At 40.1% G+C, this 19,484-nt stretch overlaps 1 protein-coding gene across 25 annotated transcripts in view; it reads left to right on the top strand.

Moving 5' to 3' along the window:
* Positions 1-19,484, top strand: part of ADGRL3 (adhesion G protein-coupled receptor L3) — a 662,256-nt gene that overhangs the window by 612,517 nt on the left and 30,255 nt on the right. For 15 of the 25 annotated variants that reach the window (XR_013542364.1, XR_013542366.1, XR_013542365.1 and 12 more), the window contains one exon: positions 15,300-15,428. The exons of the other annotated variants lie outside the window; for them this stretch is intronic. Coding sequence is in view for 11 of the 15 variants with exons in the window: in XM_072991729.2 (XP_072847830.1) it covers positions 15,300-15,428 (129 nt within the window). In the remaining 4 variants the exon portion in view is untranslated. The remainder of the gene's footprint in view (positions 1-15,299; positions 15,429-19,484) is intronic. 25 annotated transcript variants of the gene reach the window in all.

Here is a 19,484-nt window from a genome sequence, read left to right as displayed (position 1 = left end):
TAGAGAATTCCAAGATCCAAATTAGTCTTCAATTCACGTTTAAACAGTAAACACTAAGGAAAGTGGGGGTCACCCCGCATAGATTCTTGCTCATTTTTGTCACCCTCTTAAGTCTGTTTTATTCTCCCTTCAAATAGGCAGGCAGCTTCATAATAAAATACTTGATATCAAATACGATTTTGCTTATTTACATTCAGTCTGCATTGGCTTGACATCTCCTTCCTTTTAATTTTTCATTTGAACTGGCTTCTGTATGTGCATAGTAGATTCTAGTTCTTTCTTCGGAACTTAAGAAGTCTGCAGAAGTCACATTAATGTTCAGTTTCACCTGTAACTCTGCAACTTCCAAAGCTATCACTCAGTCAATTTCCATCTTTCATTCACAGTTATGTCCTTCATAGTAAGCATTAGATACAGGAACAGAAAGTGCAAAAAAGACCAGATTCTTCATTTCTGCCATTTATCTTAATACTTCCATCAATTTCTATTCTATTTTCCATTCTGCTCTTTAGGCACACTCTGTGTCCTTGTTTGTTAGCATCTCAGTGTGATTCTCAATGCAGAGAATTCTAGCAGGGATCTCCAAATCTGTCCATTTCACACAATTGTAAAGTGAGAGCCCTGACATTTGCTTTTTTTAAAAAAAAGTTATTTTTCAATATCATGCCATTGCTCCATGTCATATGTCATATTTGCTTCCTATCTGAATTTTCTGCTCTCAGCTGGAGAGACACTGTCCGAAATGACTTGGGGCTAATTTTCTTTTCATTTTGAATTCAGACCTTCCATCACACCATGAAGTTCTGTGCAGATGACATTGTTACATTCCAGGTCCTTCACAGCAACCTGAAATATTCCCATTAGGTTGTGCAGAAGGTAAATATTTTTAAAAAGGGAAGAGAGGTACATTATTTCCTACTGGAAGCTGCCCACAGTGTTTTTACATATGGCTCTTCCCTGCTGTCAAGAACCATGGCCTCACTATTGGCCAATAGTCTAGTTCTGTTCCGTAGTGAAAGAATTGACAGCAACCTTGCTAAGGCATTCCAAAGAACAAGTTTGTAATTCCATTTCTACAGACTCAGAATACATAACAATGTCTACCTTCTTTGCTGAGAAAAACTCAGTATATACTTTGAGGATAAGGGTTTCTGCTTCACAGCTCAAGTCTTCATGGATTTTATGACATTCATTCATTCATTCATTCATTCATTCATTCATTTATACTTCATCTATCTAGTGCATAAACACTACTCTAAGCAGATGGCAGCAGTTAAAAAACACAACCTACTCTGCCCCATAGAGATATAAATCATGAGATCCAGACCGTAATAACCCAAAATGTAAAGTAAACCTAGACAGCTAATCATTTGCATCCCACTTGCATCAGTCAAGCTGTTTTCACTTGTACGAGTTGAGCTGTTTTGATTTCTGAAACACTGTGTTTTCCAAAAGTTATAGAAGCATTGTCAGTCACATTAGAAGACACTGTTGACGCTGAAACCATTCTGCCATAACATGTTGGATGTATGTGTTGCAGGTGTCTCTCTTGTCCTTGTAAAAATCAAGGAAAACGTGTAATTCCTTCTGACATGGAAGAATAAGATTAAGTTTAGCTGGATCTGAACATATCAGATTCAAGCCATTCAGCACCTGTTTCTGTGATTTTGACACCCAGATCTTTTCTGTTCTTTTGGTCTACACACAAGATGGTGGTGGTGGTGGTGGAGGAGGAGGAGGATGGCCATTTCACACTCAGCAGTGTTCTTGGAAGCATTTTGTTTACATAATCTTGCTTTCATAACTTAAATGGCAGGAAAATGATGTGGTAAATAATATTATCACCAGATTTTCTTTGAATGATTCTTTTTTTGTCATTAAATATGAAAATATGAGATTTGTGGTAATTATTTTCCTGTTGCTTCTGTAATTCCTTATGTTTTCCACTTTTCTTTCCCCGTATTGAGCTGAAATCCCTTGGCAACATAGCGTCCATCCTGCTCTAAGTACATTGACTTTATGAAGCTGATGTATGAATGTACCACGGTCATTGTACCATTGTTCATTAAACCATTCACCACCACTACCACCATCCTGGTTTGAAATTTTTTTCCACAAGAACATGGACCGGGAACAGTTCTTAGGCCTGAAGAACCATATTTATTTTATAGTTGTTTGTATGACAAAGTGAGGCAGGACTCAGATGACGGGTCTCTCTTATTCTTACTGGGGGTGGGGATGACACACAGGTAGACAAACAGGCAGCCAAAGCAGGGGAAATGGCCAGATACTCATTGTCACCTGGCACCTTGCTGTTTGAGTTGGCAACTTAAAAAGGAAAATAGCCAGAATTGCTGATTCACTGTAGTACCCATGCACATGGAGCGGGGATGAGTCATACTCACCAGCCCACAGGAGCCCAATACAGAAGTGTAGGTCCTTGCAAGCTTGAAGGCTTACTATTTGCTAGAGTCATTGTATAGGAAACAGTACCTGGGGAGAACAATGAGGTGATATGAATATTGCCATGTAGGCAGTCACTGTACACAATCTCAGTAGTTTTAGATTAATATAAGAGGAATTGAATTAAATGTAATTCCTAAATTAAGGGGATTCTGAAAGGGCTACGTTATCACTTGTAACATATTAAGTCTCATGGAGGACTGCTGTAAAGACAGCAGTCTAAAGACGAGCCAAATGCCATGCAAACTCTATACAAGTTGAAAGAACCAAGACAAGCAGTTTGCCAGTGGATACAACTAGCCAATGGCGGATGAATGGGCATCTCAAGAGTAGGCAGCTGCACCTTCACAATGATCAAAAGTGGGGAAATTGAATTCACCGAGTTCCAAGAAGCAGCCTAAAAGTCTCAAGGCTGGTGGCTCATCATACCAAATCCCCTACTGGCAACTTCCAAAGAATATACGTGTATATGTGTGTGTGCACAGCAGTGCACCTACGTGTACACACACACACACACACACACACACACACACACACACACACACACACACACACACACACACACACACACACACACACACATTCTTTTCATAGCATGGTATTTGAAAGAAGATTTGGTTCTGCAAAGAATGTGCACTTGTTTTAACTTTATTCCCTGAAGAAATCTGAGTTGCAAATCAAAGCTCAAGTGCCTATAAAGCACTACTGGCCATCACATGAATGGAATGGAGCCTTGAGTGATCAAATTGTCAGGCCTCTTGGGGCCAAAGTGCAGTTTACATTAAGGGCATAACTTGGCACTGCTGTTATTCATTTTAAAGCCTTAAATACCATCAGCAAGGAGGGAACAATTATGACAGTGAAGGGTATGTGCTTTAAACCCTCTCCTCCTATCTTCCAGGTTCAATAAAAATATTGCTGCAGCCAAGCTGCTAGTTCTGTCAGAAGGCAAAAAAAGAAATTGCCACTAAAAATGATGTCCCCAAAACAACAACACCGGGAAGGGAAATTATATTAGATCTGGAGCATAGGAGGAAAAGTGTAATCAAAATCTATCAACCCTCTGATCTAGCCCAACTATGCTTTTTTTAAAAAAGGTTTTAAAAGTACCATGTCATCCCAAACTACATGCTTAACAACACATGCAATTTGACCCTCTACTTTGATGGACCGGAAGGTAGAATATTTGAATAAATAATGTTCTCTTCTTATTCAAATAGTCAAAGAATATTTGAATAAATATTCTTCCATCTCTGCAAAGGCATAATCTGAAATGTACACAGAAAAAGAATAATGTTGTTGCAACTGTATTCACAGATAATCAGTTTAATTTTAGTTTCACGAACATTCTTCTATAATGACTCAAGCAAATAAATCTCAAATGCAAACATTGGAAATCTGCAAGGAAATTAAAATTCAAAACTGTAATACCCCAACTTCCATCCCTTGAAACCTGAGCATCTTGAGAATGAAATTTCTCATCACCTCTTCTTTAAATATAATTAAGCTGTGGTTTTGATAGCTAGGATGTTATATAGGACAGCTAAGTCAGCAGGAATGCCTAGGAAATAAAAAGGTGTATGGGTGTATAAGCCAGGCTTTTAAATGCTTCTGACAAAGGCATATTTCTCAAATCTCAATATTAAAATTTAGGCCTGTTATTCTGCACCTAGGTAAAATGCTAGGCATCTCATTATTCTGACTCCTAGGGATGAGACTGTAATTGAAATCCAAGAAATACATCAATTTCCACTTTAAAAGTCATCTCTCTTCAAGGTTTAATTAAGGGGCAGTCCTTCATTTCTTTCCACAGGAAGCATCCCATGCCACCGGATATTAGCCAGGGAAATTATATTTTCACCAGCGTCTTCTGTATGTTCATCCTGTCTCATCAGATAGTCCTGTGATTGGCTTGCCGGGGACTTGGAGAAAAGCTCATGAAAACATTTATTTAAAATTTATTTATATGTATCTTATTAGGGCATGAGTTGAGGGACGTGGTGGCGCTGCGGGCTAAACTGCAGAAGCCTGTGCTGCAGGGTTAGAAGACCAGCAGTCGTAAGATCGAATCCACGGGACGGAGTGAGCTCCCATCACTTTGTCCCAGCTCCTGCCAACCTAGCGGTTCGAAAGCATGCAAATGCAAGTAGATAAATAGGGACCACCTCGGTGGGAAGGTAACAGCGTTTCGTGTCTAAGTCGCACTGGCCATGTGACCACGGAAGATTGTCTTCGGAGAAAATGCTGGCTCTATGGCTTGGAAATGGGGATGAGCACCGCCCCCTAGAGTCAAACACGACTGGACAAAAATTGTCAAGGGGAACCTTTACCTTTACCTAGGGCATGAGTTATTTATGAAAACGTTTTTAAAGAAAATATGATTCTGTTAAAGTGAAGTAGGCATGTGCGTAACTTTTCCCTGCATGTCAGTGGGAACTGGAATGGGCTTAACTGTAACTGGAATGTATCCTTCCTGTTTGACATCTGCCAAGTTGTGGTGGTGGTTTTGAGAGGTTGGTATTTTAAATGGTTCCATTCTAATGGTTATTGTTGTGGTTAGGTGCCATCAAGGTCATTTCTGACTTACGACAACCTCAGTAAAAGTTCTGAGATAATCTGAAATGTTGAAGGACTGGTTTCATGCTGCCACCTCTCAGTGGCAAAGGGGAAGTTTGGAATCAAGTCTCCTGAGTTCTGGTCTGACACTATTGTTCCACACTGGCTTTCCTTAAAGACTATATTCTCTGCATGCTGTTGTAACATGTTCCTCTGTTCCCAGTGGAAAGGAATCCAAGAGGCCAATTGATGGATCCATTGATTCACTTTCAGTTGCTGTCATCTAGGTTCCAGAGCAGTGGACAGCACCTGTAAAATCCCTTACAGTATTTTCTTTGAGAAAATACTGTTCTGGAGCCTTCTGATATCTTTGTAACACTTCCTTTATTTATAAACTAGCAAAATTGCCCAGCTTTGTAAAGACTGGAAACCGTTTATTCCCAGCACCACATCAGAGCTCCTTTGCTCTGCTCTTTCTCCCCTCTCCCTTTGCTCCCAATTTCTTTAAATTGAATAAACATTTTCTTATAAATATTTTATTTACATCTTTATCTTGGTCTCTAAATTGAATAAATAGCTGCTTATTATAAAATAATAAATAATTAAATTAATCTGCTGGGTCTGCCTCCCACTTCCTGTTTTTACTAGGAAAGGCCTGGCACCTACAGGCTTACGATGGTATTGCACGATAGGGATGCATTTTAATTACCTAAAATTAATTAATGCATTTTGCAAACAAATACCCATGAGGTGCACACCCCTAGGGTCTCTTTAGTATCCATGCCTAATTTTGGATGCCTAGGTTTCACAGTCTTAAAATTGGGCTTGAGACATGCACGTTTTCATTTAGTACTATACATAGATACGCCTAGCATTGTGGAAGTAAACAGATACTCCTGCAGAGAAGAATGGGTGTGTGCACTACCAGTTCCAGCTTACTTAAACTAAACGATGGCTAATGGGTTGGATGGGATGGCAAGTAGAGGTGGACAGAACCCAAGCAAAGCCAAAGCCTCACCAAATAAGAAGTGAATTCAATTTAGTTTCCTCTTAATCTTCTCCTTTACAGAGACCTTGAATACATTTTAAGCCGTGCATTATTGTGGGTGGATTAAGCCCTGCAGCCCACCTGCAATCTTTTGGGGACAAGATGTTAAAACTCAAAACAAACCTTATCAGCCAGTCTACTGTTTGCACATACATGCCCACTTCTGTCTTCCTTTTGCCCCCCCCCCAACTGCTGCCAGTCTTTCCTGGCCTTCTGAAGGACAATAAAATCCTTCACTGATGGCTTTAAGTAGGAAGGTGCATAATTGTGATGGTGCGACAGAAAAGGATGTATGCCAAGAATTCACCAAGGTCAGCTCTCTAGGTAGTGGAGCATGTAACTGACATAACAATTAGAAATTGCAGGCAGATTCATACAGGAGGAAGTAATCTTTCATATCTTCCCAAAGCCCTTTGAACTGTCTAAGTAAGAACCGGGTCACTGAATTGTGCTCATAAACTTACTGGAAGCCAATGCACCTTTCTCAAGACTGTTGGTACAATATTGTTCATAAAGGCATTGTCCATAAAGGCCAAATAGCAATCTGTTTGTCCCATTTTTTTCAGTAGCTGTTGATTTTAGCTTTGATCCAGTGTGATGTATTGAATACAGTGACAGACTAGGACTCAGGAGATGTGAGTTCAAATCTTTGGTCAGCCAAGGAAACTTGGGGGAGGGGGCTAGCAAAACACCTCACTTAATTTGAAAGCTGCTTGCTGCTCAATTGGAACTGCTCACAGAGGGTGGAACATCTTCTCAAAGGTGCATTAGAAGAACTTGTCACATATTATGATAGAAATCAACTTAAACTGAAGCTTACTAAGACTCAAATATTTGCTTCTTCATCTGACAAACAAGCAGGCATCTTGGAAATTTCAGATTACCTGGAAGGACATCCAGCTGGATCATTGTTTTCTTCCGAAATACTTAGGTGTTTTGGATTGTATGCTTACCTGTAAGAAACTCTGCCAAAAACAAAGCAAAAGATCTCTACAAGAAACAACTTCCTTCAAAAGCTCTCAGGAACTAGTTGGCACACACAGCTACAAAGATTAATGACTACAGCCTTGGCTCTATGCAGCTCCACAGGTGATTATCCCAGCCCATTGGGATATAGCCCAGCCATGCAAAACAGACGGATGAAGCACTCAGTGAAAATGGTAGAATCATTGATGGATACCTGAAGCCAACCCCATTGATGCAAATTATTGGGCCCAGGCATTGCGTCCAATAACCTACAGAGAGAGGTAGCAGGGGGCTAGTGAAAGAGTCAAATCATCAACATCAAATGTGCATCCACTCTTTAGCTAAGCATGCTGGCCTTCTCAGATTAAAATCAAGGACATGTTTTTCAGAATATCTGTGAATCATGAAGGAACAGCAGAGAATGCCAGGATTATAATGTGGAGGGAAAGAACTACCTGTCTGTAAAAGTGCATGGACCCCCAAAAGGCCAGTCCCTTGTCACACAGAGTACTGAGTTACTTGGAAGTAACCTGGTAGGCTAAAAGCTGGAGTTGGCAGAAGCAAAGTTGACCTAAGAAAATTGAGTTTTCATACCAACACAGTCCTTTGCCCCTCAATGTGTACTATGGAAGGTTCAATGTTAGCTGCCCCAAATGCTCTTGATATTGTCTTTTATTGGGTGAAAATTATTTGATACATTTATTAGTTGTACTGTGAAGTTCCTGGCACAAACAGAGAAGGACCTTGAGAGCTCTGTTAAGATCATTATAACTCTGTTCCAACTTGATGGCACATAACAACAGCAGTTTCTGAATTCTTTTTCCAAGAGCAATCACACATGAAATGCATTAAAATGATGTGAATAAGATGTCCAAATGGATCGGTTTGGCTCACTTTGCCTTCCACAGGAATGAATGCAGCTGGGGCACTAGCTAAAACGGGGCAAAGGCACTCCTGCCTACTGCTGCCTCTCGACCCATCAGGAGAAGCACTGAGCCCTAAAGCATCCCATAAGCAGTGTTCCTGGTCCTTCAGAAAGATTGTTGCCTCATCCGGAACAGGCTGTACTTCCAATCCCAAGCAGTCATGCCTACTAATTAATAGGACCTCTTTCTTGTCTAGATTGGCCTTCCGTTTGTTCTTGCACGCTATGGGCAGAAAATGCTTCAGGACGTCCGGAGCCTTGCTTGAAAAACAGAAACACATTTGGATGTCATTAGCATTTATAGCAAGGCTCAGCTATAAAAGTCCCCAGAGCCTCCCACAGTAGTTTTATGTAGATATTAATATAAAAAAAGAATGGCTGATCAGAATAAGAACCATGGGGAACCAGGTAGGTCAGTAAAAAAAAGCAAAGCAAATTGTGCTGCTTATATACCGCCCCATAGTGCTACAAGCACTCTCCGGGCGGTTTACAATTTAATTATGCAGGCTACACATTGCTGCCCCCCCCCAGCAAGCTGGGCACTCATTTTACCGACCTCGGAAGGATGGAAGGCTGAGTCAACCTTGAGCCGGCTACCTGGGATTTGAACCCCAGGTCGTGAGCACAGTTTTGGCTGCAATACAGTGGTTTAACCACTGCGCCATGAGGCAGTAGCCAAGGGGCTGAATAATATTAACTCCACACTATATTTTAGAAAAAAGTCAGCCATATAGGGTCATAACTACTACAAACTGGTATCCAGCAAATCCTGTTACCAGCTAAATGGCCCAGAATGATAACATGTCCAATGCTAGCAAATCCTGACAAGACGTCCAGCAAAATGTACCAATACAGGATTTAAGTGGGAATGAAGATTCTAGTCTTGATTGGCTGAATTGCCACAAGCCACAGAAGAGTAGCAGTAGGAGGCAATAGCGGTACCAGTAGCAGGCAGGTATGTTGTGTCTTCCATTGGCTTCTGGGTTTTGCTTCTAGATAAGGCAAAGACAAGTACAGTATGAGTGTCTCAAGATGCAAGAAGGACAAGCTGTTACAGGAAGATATTGAGAAAATATCAGGGGATATTGAGAGAAACTCAGTTCATCTGTCGTTTCCTCTACGTATTTAAATATGAGATGTTGAATAGGCTAGTTGCTGAGAGTCTTGGGAATGAAACAAATTAGAAACCAAATAAATAAATAATGGTAGAACTAACCATATGTTTGCACTCTTTTTACTTACCTGTTTATTCATATTCCAAATTACAGCCCTCTGAGCCTTGTGTGCAAAGCCTATGAACCACTAACAATGCTCTTGGGCCTTGCGTTGCCAGAATGTTCCAGAAAGTTGTTTATGTTTTTTTTCCCAAATGGTGACTTCACTGTAGGCTGCTGGTTCACACTTTGCTTTCATCCCACGTAACATCCTTTTCTATCCCTATAACATCCTTTTCACACCTGACTAGACTTTTCTTGGGAGCTGCACTTTGGTTTTCTTTCTCAGTCCGTCAGCATACAGAAAATGAAGGTCCATGAAATCATGGTTTTGGAAAGCATGCTACATCGACTGTGTATTTTCTATACAGTATATGAATTATCTTAAGAGGCCATTACCAAAGATACTTGGATGCAGAGCACTTTGTCCTTGTGCAGGTTATCTCCTCTTATTCATTTCAATTTACAGTATATTCCTGCTTCTAATAGGCACATCTGGTTTTGAGGTTTTTTTAAATGAATTCTTTCTTGGAAGCTCTCTCCTAAATGGCTTTCTATTGAATGTTCTCCAAATATGTATGGATTTCTCAACTATATTATATATTTTTTATACACACACACACACACACACACACACACACACACACACACACATGTATACTGTACATATTTATATATACATATATATACAGCATATATATATACAGTGTATATATATATATATATATATATACAGTGTATATATATATATACACACACACACAGACACAGTATATACACACACACACACACACACACACACACACACACACACACACACACACACACACATATTATATACAGTGGTGCCCTGCATGACGACAATAATCCGTCCCATTGAAATCGCTGTTTAGCGAAATGTTGTCATGCGAAATCCATTTCCCCATTGGAATGCATTGAAACTGTTTAATGCGTTCCAATGGGGAAATACCTCGTTGACCAGTGAAGATCGCCCATAGGGAAGCCATTTTGTGAGCGCCGATCAGCTGTAAAAATGGCTGTCCTGCGAAGCATGGGTCCGGAAAACACAGGGCAGCCATTTTGTGAAGCCGACGATCAGCTGTAAAAATCGTCGTATTGCGAATAAACGATTTGCGAAGCGCAGACCAAATTGTCATCAAGCAAAAATCCCCCATTGAAATGACTGTTTTGCGAATCACTATAGCGATCACAAAAAGTAATCGTTATGCGGATTTGTCGTTTAGCGGGGTCGTCGTCTTGTGAGGTACCACTGTATATACATATATATAATATGTATATATATATACACACACACATATATGTGTATGTATGTATGTATGTATGTATGTATGTATGTATGTATGTATGTATGTATGTATGTATGTATGTATGTATGTCTATGTCTATGTCTATGTCTATGTCTATGTCTATGTCTATGTCTATGTCTATGTATGATGTGTGTGTGTGTGTGTGTGTGTATATAATTGACATATCATTGTATTTTAAATTTGAGGGGCTATAAGAGGCCATATGAAATGATATTTCCTCTTTGCCAGGATTTGATCACTTGCATGAAACAAAATGTAGTATTTTACTACATTTGATAGTTGACATACTGTGGCATTTTGTATTTGAGCATTTTTTAATGGTGCTTGACTGTGGATGGCATATGACATTTCACATTTGAAGCTGCCGAAATTAAAAGAACCAAGGCATGACAAGAAATCTAAAGCTCTCAGATTTTGAGGTCAAAATTCACATTAAGAGAACAATCATATTTTAGCTGCAGAGAGCTCCAGTCTCAGAACCAACAAAGCATCCAAAGAGCTGCAGGGCAGATGTGAAGACTGCCGCTGCTACTTTATTCCACTTCTCAGATGTTTTCCCCCCTCACTAATTGTATCTCTATGAAAGCAGTGCATCTGATAGATATTATTTCAAGCCTGGCATACATTCATAGCTCGTGGGGGGGGTGTTGGGTCCAGAAAATGTGCTGATCTTTTGGATTTTCAGGTAATATTGGTATACTTACCAACATTTCCCCACCACACCATCTTCCCTCCTTCTCACATGGAAGAGGGGCGAGGTATAGAGGTTCAATGGGAGCTGGTAGATTTGTATGGGAGCCTTGGGGGGGGGAGGCTGCCTTTGTGGCCAATTCTTTCTCTTTCTCGCTCACTTTCTCTTCTCCCCTCCTTTTCTGTTTTCCTCACTCCAAAGCATTATTCCAAAAATGAAGGGGCTTCCAGGGAAAGACGTATCTCTCTTCCTCTCTCTCTCTCTCTCTCTCTCTCTCTCTCTCTCTCTCTCTCTCTCTCTCTTTGGTTAATAGGATTGTGTTTTTTATATAATTGTGTACAAGGGCAGGGAATGCAACACATTCCACCTGGAGGGGATTTCCCCCCTCTTCCTTCCAGCAATGAGCCGCCTATGGGCATGTGCCAGGATGCTACTCATTGGGCAAAGCCTTCTCACCAACATAGCCTAGCAACATACAGCCAGTTAGATTCCCAGTTATTGAGACTCAGCAGCCATCAAAGCTCCCATGCCAGAAACGTGGAAAACTGCAAATGTGGAAGACTGCAAACATGCATGCTGCGCATCAGCCAGTGGAACAGCCAGTGAAGCAGCAGAGAAAAGCAGCCACAAAGCAAGCTGTATTAGGCAGAATGGTTTTCAGGGGCTTGGAGATGTGAGTGAGACTCACCCTTTCTGCCCACAGCATATGGCCTTCTGTCATCAGCATATTAGTGACACCTCAACCCAAGTCCTTAGAAAACCTTTTCCAGCAGATGGAATTCATTGGGATGTCATAGACCTACAGCCAAGTTTCTAAGCAGCAGCTGGCCATATTCATCTTTGAAAAACCCCATCCAAGAAATTAGCATGATGATCTGTCACATCAACTGTACTGTACCACCAAGTCCCACTCAGGAGTCCATCGATGATGGGATCCAAAATCACAGAAAGATTCAGGAGCATTGTTTTCAGGGGAAGGGGACCAAGAACAGTTGCGTTTGATGACTAAGTCGGAAACCAGCTTGAAATGAACCTGTATCATCAAGCTCTCATTGCTGCACCTGAAGTCAGATCAAAATGGATCTGTATAATTCATATCATCTACAGATCTCTAATATTAAGTCACCATTACATGCTTAATTACTTTTCCTGAGAACAGAATTACTGGAGACTGGCCAGTAATTATCTGTTCTATATATGCAGATAAATATGTGGTCTTTGTTGGTTTACCTTTTTAAAACAATTGAGAGTGTGTTCAGATGGCTTTCACACCAGAAAGGATTGCTTTAGCAGGAGCAATCTCCCTTACAACAACCTTTCTGTCTGCTGGGGAACTGCTCCAGCCCGACCCCAAAAAAATCAAAGTCTTGTTGCTGGACAAAAAAAAAAAAAGATCTGACTTGGACCTAGACCAGAGTGCGTAAAGGAACATTTGTGTCATCACTGGGAAATTGATTTTACCAGGTCACTCCACAAGCGGTCCAAAATGTAATCTCTTTTTCTATGATCACCGCATGTCAGGTCCAGGTTGTGAATGGTTACCTTCAACAGCAGGGGCAAGATCACCAGGACCCATCCAGCCAACAGCACAGCGGGCCAAGCCCAAACTCACACACGGGCCAACTAGCCAGGATAGGAGCATAGGAGTGGAAACCAGATCACTGAGTTCAGAGCAAGGACGGGAGTAGGAGAGCAGGAGCACTGAAGTTCTGGAGCATGGGAGCTGAGACAGCTTCTAGGAGGGAGAGTCCTTAAGGAGGCCTTCCCTTAAGAACAGAGCAGTTGGAATGGATAGGTTTTCAAATCCAGAATAACCAGACTCTGTTCAAGATGGGAATGGTGTTCCTTCTAACATTTTTTTTTAAAGCTGAAAAGGTCTCCTTGCTCACTCTAGTGCCCCAAATATATTTTTCTAAAAAAATTAAAAATGGGTGTAGCAAAATTACTCTTCAAACTGTCTAGAGGGCACAAGGAAGAAGAAAAAAAACCCCACCATTTAAGATGCCTTGAATGAATGTCTAATTAGGAATGCCATTCCCTTCTTGAACAGGGACCTATGAAGCAGATGTGGCCCTTCAAGGCCCAGGTCTGGATATGTGAGGCTCCCAGGCCTTTGGTGGTTGCCCACCTCTACTGTATAGGCTTCTATTTAAGCAAAAAGAAAAATCCACTGAAGAGATGTATCATACTTTAGGTAATGCTGGATAATACTGTAATAGCCGCACTGAGACTAAAATGTCAAAATGAACTTTATTATTAATCTCCCTCAAGGATGTTTAAGTTAGAGCATGCAACATGCATGCTAAATGTATATTTTCACTTAAAAATCCTTGAGGAGGATTTACATTCCTCCCCCCCCCCCAATAATGTTATTGTAAGTACCGATAGTGTGGTAACAGAAAATATGGAGAGGGGGAGTAATCATAAGACATATTGAGGAAGCAGAAAATGCCTGAAGACCCTCAGACAAAGCAAGGAAAGCCTTTTTTTTTTAATTAAAAAAGCTTTTTATGGAGAATGTCTTAGCGTTTTCAGATACTGCGGGGACAGCTAAATGGTAGGTTTTCAACATGAAATCCCTTTACTCAGCTTCTCTTTGACACAAGAATATGTTCACCTTAGAAAATATTCCGACACAGAGCTCTTTCTAGTGGGAGGAATGGCTGAAGGCTTAGGAGGAATAGCTGAGAGGTCACCCATCTCTGCCTTCCATCAGCTGCCACCTTGCCTAACAGTAGGACAGATGTAGTAAACTGAAAGACAATTTCTTCTGTGGAGATAATCCTTGGGCAGCACCCTGCTGTCATTTTAGAGCGTCTCCTGACCTAGTGGTAGTTGCTAATCTTTTGCAAAACCCGTTGTCTATTTCTGTTTCAGTTTCAGATAATTATCCTCAGTATTAAAATTACTATTCTAGGGCATAATCTACCTGAAGTGAGACCCGTTAAAACAAAAGCTCTGTCAAAGCAGCCTGATTCCTCATTTGATTCTGCTGGAAGGATAAATATTTCAAACTTGCCTGTATGCCAGTATGGTGGGAACAGACTAGAAAACACCTTTTTATTGTCACAGTTATTCAGTAGGACTTTCCTAGTCTGTTTGTAGCTCTCCTTGCTGCCTGGACTTTGATCCACACTTACAGGTCTTAAACCACTTAATCTTCAAGTTCCCTATGACGCCTTGGAGTGGGACCTGAAGCCTTTTCTATCCAGCCTTCTTTTTCTTTTGTGTTCCTCATCCTTGAGAATTATGAAGATGCATATAAAGAAAAGAAATAACCAGCAATGGTGTTTTGTTTTGTTCATTTTGATAGACAAGGTTGCCTTTCATCAACGCTTCCGTTGGCTAGCATGGCCAGTGATTGGGCTGCTTCTCCATTTCAGGGCTAGTCCTGTAAAAAAAGAAAGGGAGTCTAAATGTGGATGGAGAACCACACAACTCTAGTTCCGATTTAGTACACCATACTTCTGTATCAGACCTGACCAGCCATTATAAAGTGCTTTCTAAAGGCACATCATCTCTTACTCCCTCTTGTAGAAGAACAGATTTAGTCCTCTGTCATCATTTCATGATTTTTTTAAGATTTGCTGAATTAGTTGGTAACAATCAACAGTACTAAAACTAAATTTAAAAGAACCAATAGACCCATGTTTATTGGGAACAGAGAGCCAGAATCCAAAATCTGGAGGAAAATAATGACTAACATGTAGTGAGTGTTAAATGTGCCATTTTGTGTTAGTCACAAGCATTATCTCTGTTTGGCCTTCCCTTTAGAGCTTCCCGCCGTAGAGAGAATGCAAGCGTCTTTTCTTTTTTTAATGTGGCAAGCATGCTGAGTGTTTCTTCAATTTACGCACTCTGAGCAGTTGGTTGGGGGTTCGCTGGAGGGTTGGTTTAGCATCACCGCAATTCATTTTTGCTTGCATCATTGGTGGCATCTGTGCTTTGGTAGCATTTAGTTTGCCATTTGGATCAGCTGGCGGCTTTTAATCAGGGCAATTGAAACTGTTGTCAGTCTGAATGTTTTCTTCTTTTTTTAAAAATCACATTTGCCTGATTGACCTTTTTTTGCTTTTTTTTCTCTGTCTTTCTTATTGGGCTGCTCCAGGAGCCATGGCTAACCATCTTATAACCAATGCTCTCCTTCGTCCTCATGGCACTAACAACCCTTATAACACATTGCTCGGGGAATCGGCGGTCTATAACAACCCTTCTGTCAGCATGTACAACACACCAGGTGTGATGGAGTTTCTCTCATTTTTCTAGTGAGAGTCCCATTTTATGTGGCTTTTATAAGCACGATTTTTCTTTCTTTTTTTTCTTCTTCCCCCTTTTTTTTAAAGTCAACATAAATAATTATTTCCTTACTCATTTCAGAACATTTTTGCATCCCCCCAGGCTTTTCTTCAAAGGACCTAACTTAATTTTGAAGACACCCATTAGTCAGCTTTATTCAGATATGTGTCCTTTTTATATTTTGATATTTTCAGTGTTGTTTTCCTCTTCAGTATATGTTTCGTCAGTTATATCCATCAATTTCTCATGTATTTCTTTGTCCAATCATTCATTTGAGAAACAGGGATGCTGCCCAAGGTAAGTGATGTTGAAATAGCCTTTTAACACTAAAACTACTGTTGGTTTTCAAATTTCAAAACAAAATTAAATTTGTGCTGAATATATTCTCTCTGTCCCTCAAACCCCACCCCCAAATGTTAATGAAGTAGTTTTGATTCTCACAGTCCAACTGCAGATAAGCTGTGTGATTTGTGAAATCAATGGTACGTAGGGTCGTCACAGCCAAATTGTCCAATACAGCTATCCATAGTTGGACTAGAGCGGAGCCACTCTACATCATCCCAATAGGATTTATAATCTGATAGAAGAATGTGGAGATCTTAAGGAAGTCTGTTGTGCCCTGCCATAAGTTTCTGAAGTTGAGGTCATGGCATTTAAAGAGAGTAGTGTGTGTAAACAACACCTTCTGTGGATTGTGTCGCCCGGCATGATGAAATGTTGAGTGGTCTTTTAAACCTTTCAGCCTCAAGAACAAAGCATACTGAATAGACTTTTTGACCTCAAAATATTTCATATCATACAATACAGCTTACACCTTAGAATGTACATACTGTAATTCCATTTAAAATGCTAAAACAAACCATTCTGGTACATACTTCTCATAAATGAGGAAAGCATTTTTGATAATGTAAAGAAATAGTTGTGTTCAATACTTTTATTCCAAAATATAGTGGATATGCTAGAGAAAAACACTGCGAATTTTAGATTTCCCGTAAACTTCAAAGAAATAAGCCACGATCCTTTTAAGTTTTTATACTGGCATAACACATGACTTAACAGTAAATGCTTAGACTAACTTCTTGTGAATCGCCAACTGGGTTATGTAGATGAGCCTAACTAATAGGATTTGGGCCTTTAGCTTTTGTTCCACAAATATTCTCTTGTTACAATGACAAGATAATACGATTATATGATTATTGTACACCATGGATTTCTCTGACCATTGACACCTGTTAGTTTCCCTCATGATGCCTTGTAGCCCACTTTACAAAGAAATATCACCACAGAATTCTGTGATCATTGACACCTGATAGCTTCCCTCATGAAGCTTTTTAGCCAACTTCACAAACAGACATTTTGAATGTTATCAATAAATCATCATCTACAATGTTATCTAAAAATAAGATAAACAGATGAATAGTTACAGATATCTATTAGGTGTTCCTAAAACTGTTCTAAATTGAGTCATAGTTTAACACAAAACGTAGACAGAGATCTTTACATGCTGTCTCATAAGGCATTGCTCTTCTTGGCTTTGTTGCCATGACTAATTAAAATTAGCCAAAATAAATAGCCTATTGGCTATTTACACCAGCATAAATGCAATGGCATACATTGTAACAGCAAACTGCCACTACCTAATTAATAGCTATCTATATTCCATTTCCTATGCCTGTTGTGAGACTTGACACATGAGCCAGAATACAAATACAACACCTCAGCTGGTAGCAGTTTACTGCTTTAGTTTATGCCAGTGCACATGCTGGTGTAAATGAGCAACAGGATTTTGTCTAATGTTTACAAAATAGTCGTAGCAAAGATCCTTCCCAGTTCAATTTTGGATCCTGATAAAATTTCATTTGTTGATGTGAGATTTGTGGATGTGCTGCTTCTGCTAATAATTGGTACACCAGCCACAGTCACCTTGATGTAAAAATTGATTCATACAACTGTTGTCTGACTTATATGTAACGGTTGTGTGGGTGAAATCAGGAGTGGGCAACACATGGGCTGTGGACAGCATGTAGTTTCCCCATCATTTTTGTGTTTCACAGGAATCTCCATTTGTTGTTGCTGCTGCCAATTTTATCACCCAAACCGGACAGCTCAAAAAGCAGTGTTGTTGGTTTTTTTACTGTAAAAACATTATTTTGTCTCTAAACAAGATCTTTACTCCTCACCCACCTTGAATAGATATGAACTAAACCAGAAGCTTCCCAGAAGTGCTTGTAAATAAGACCTGTAGGTAGTGCCACCAAATTTAGGAGCAAAAGTATGAGTAGAATGTGTCTTCCACAGGCTCTAGTATTTATGGGAATGGCCCATAGACATCCACCCCTAAACTAACTGCATTTATAAAGTAATCAAAGGATACCACCCTGTAACTAGATCCTTTTTCAGCCCTATATGTTTTGGCTTGCTTGAGCCTTTAGACTGAGGCACAAGCGCAGGGGGGGGGATTTAGTACTGATACTAGAATCCAGCACATCTTGCTTGATCTACTTCTTTCATTTTATTCCACTACCATCTTGGGATATGGCTGTGTTTGAAATGCTCAGCTGGCTACTCCACCAGTCATCTGACCCTATCCTAGTCTGTGAATGTGAGCCCCCAAATTTCGTACAAAGTGGCCATGATTTACTGCAGGGTCTTGTAGAGAAGCAAGGAGAAGAATCCCTTAAATTTGAAGAACCAGATGGTCAATCTGACATTGTCCGATAGATCACCAGGGATGTTGACACGTCTTTGGGTCTGAGTCTTTGGTAGCAAGTCCTGAGTCCCCATCCCCAAATCGGAGTCCTTTTTTAAAAACAAGCTTTTTTTTCCCACAGAAAAAAGGGAGGGGTGAGTTGGTTCCTAGTTGTGAGTCCAAGTCATTGGGGGGAAAAAACACACACCCTCAAGTCGAGTTGGAAGTGAGTTGCCAGTGCAATTTATGTCTGACTTGACAGTGAATCTCACAACCCAAGTCCTCATCCCTCTAGATTACACCACAAAATCCCATGCATGTACTCACCAGAGCTTGAAAAAAAAAATTACTTCCACGGACTACAACTAGCATAATGGCTACACAGATTGGGGATTCTGGGACTTGTAGTCTAATGGAGTAACTTTTCCAAGTTCTGTTTCTCTCATATTCAAGGCTTGAAAACTCAAATGCAGGTTTTCTTTTTCTCTGTTCTGTCTGCTTTTTTTTAAATTGGTCTGCTCTCCATGTCTGCCTTCCCTTTCCCGCCCCACATGTTTCAGCTTGCATGGGCCTTTAAGAAGCCCAAATGGAAGTGTAGGGCGGGTATGGGGTAGTACCAATATGAGAATCCGCCATATCCTGTTCTCTTGACTTATTTCGTTTGCCTTGGGAAGCAGGAGCTGTTCATATTTGTTCTTGTCCCAGGTTTTTTAATATTTAAAAACACTACCGTCTCAAAATTTGTTTATGAATATAAAAAGCCATTTTACATATAAAATTAGTGCAGGTGACTAGAAATATTATAAAAAGAAACTATCAGTTCAAGGTAAATGTAACTATAATAATATGAAACAAATTGCTTGCCGCTTAAATCAAAATTAATATTTAGTCATAATACCCAAACCGAAAAAAGAAAGAAAAAATAGTTTTAGCTAAAGATTATTAATTCCTGCATGCTGTAATTAATTCAGTATCTTTACTGAAAATATTTGAAGTAAAACATTATTAGAGCTTTGCCAAGGCTGATTTTCTCACTCGATGTTTTGAGTGCAAAATAGGGGACTAGCAGACCACCACCATCTCAGTTTCTGGAAGTCGGGTCTAAATGTCCAGGGACAGTTTTCCTCTGGATTGGCCACGGCCACCACTGCCACTCACATGGAAAACCAGATAGGTGTCAAACTCTGCGTCCTTTCCCCCAAAGAGAGATGTTGCATTTGTAATCAAAGGAGTCCCTGGATAATGAATATAAAGAAAAATAATTTCACTGAGTTCGACAAAACTATTTGTATCTCTTTAGATTTCAGC

This window comes from Pogona vitticeps, chromosome 2 (assembly GCF_051106095.1).
Source record: "Pogona vitticeps strain Pit_001003342236 chromosome 2, PviZW2.1, whole genome shotgun sequence".
In the NCBI taxonomy this organism is placed as follows: domain Eukaryota; kingdom Metazoa; phylum Chordata; class Lepidosauria; order Squamata; family Agamidae; genus Pogona; species Pogona vitticeps.
Note: the sequence above shows the minus strand (reverse complement) of the source record. Positions and strands in the feature narration are given on the sequence as shown.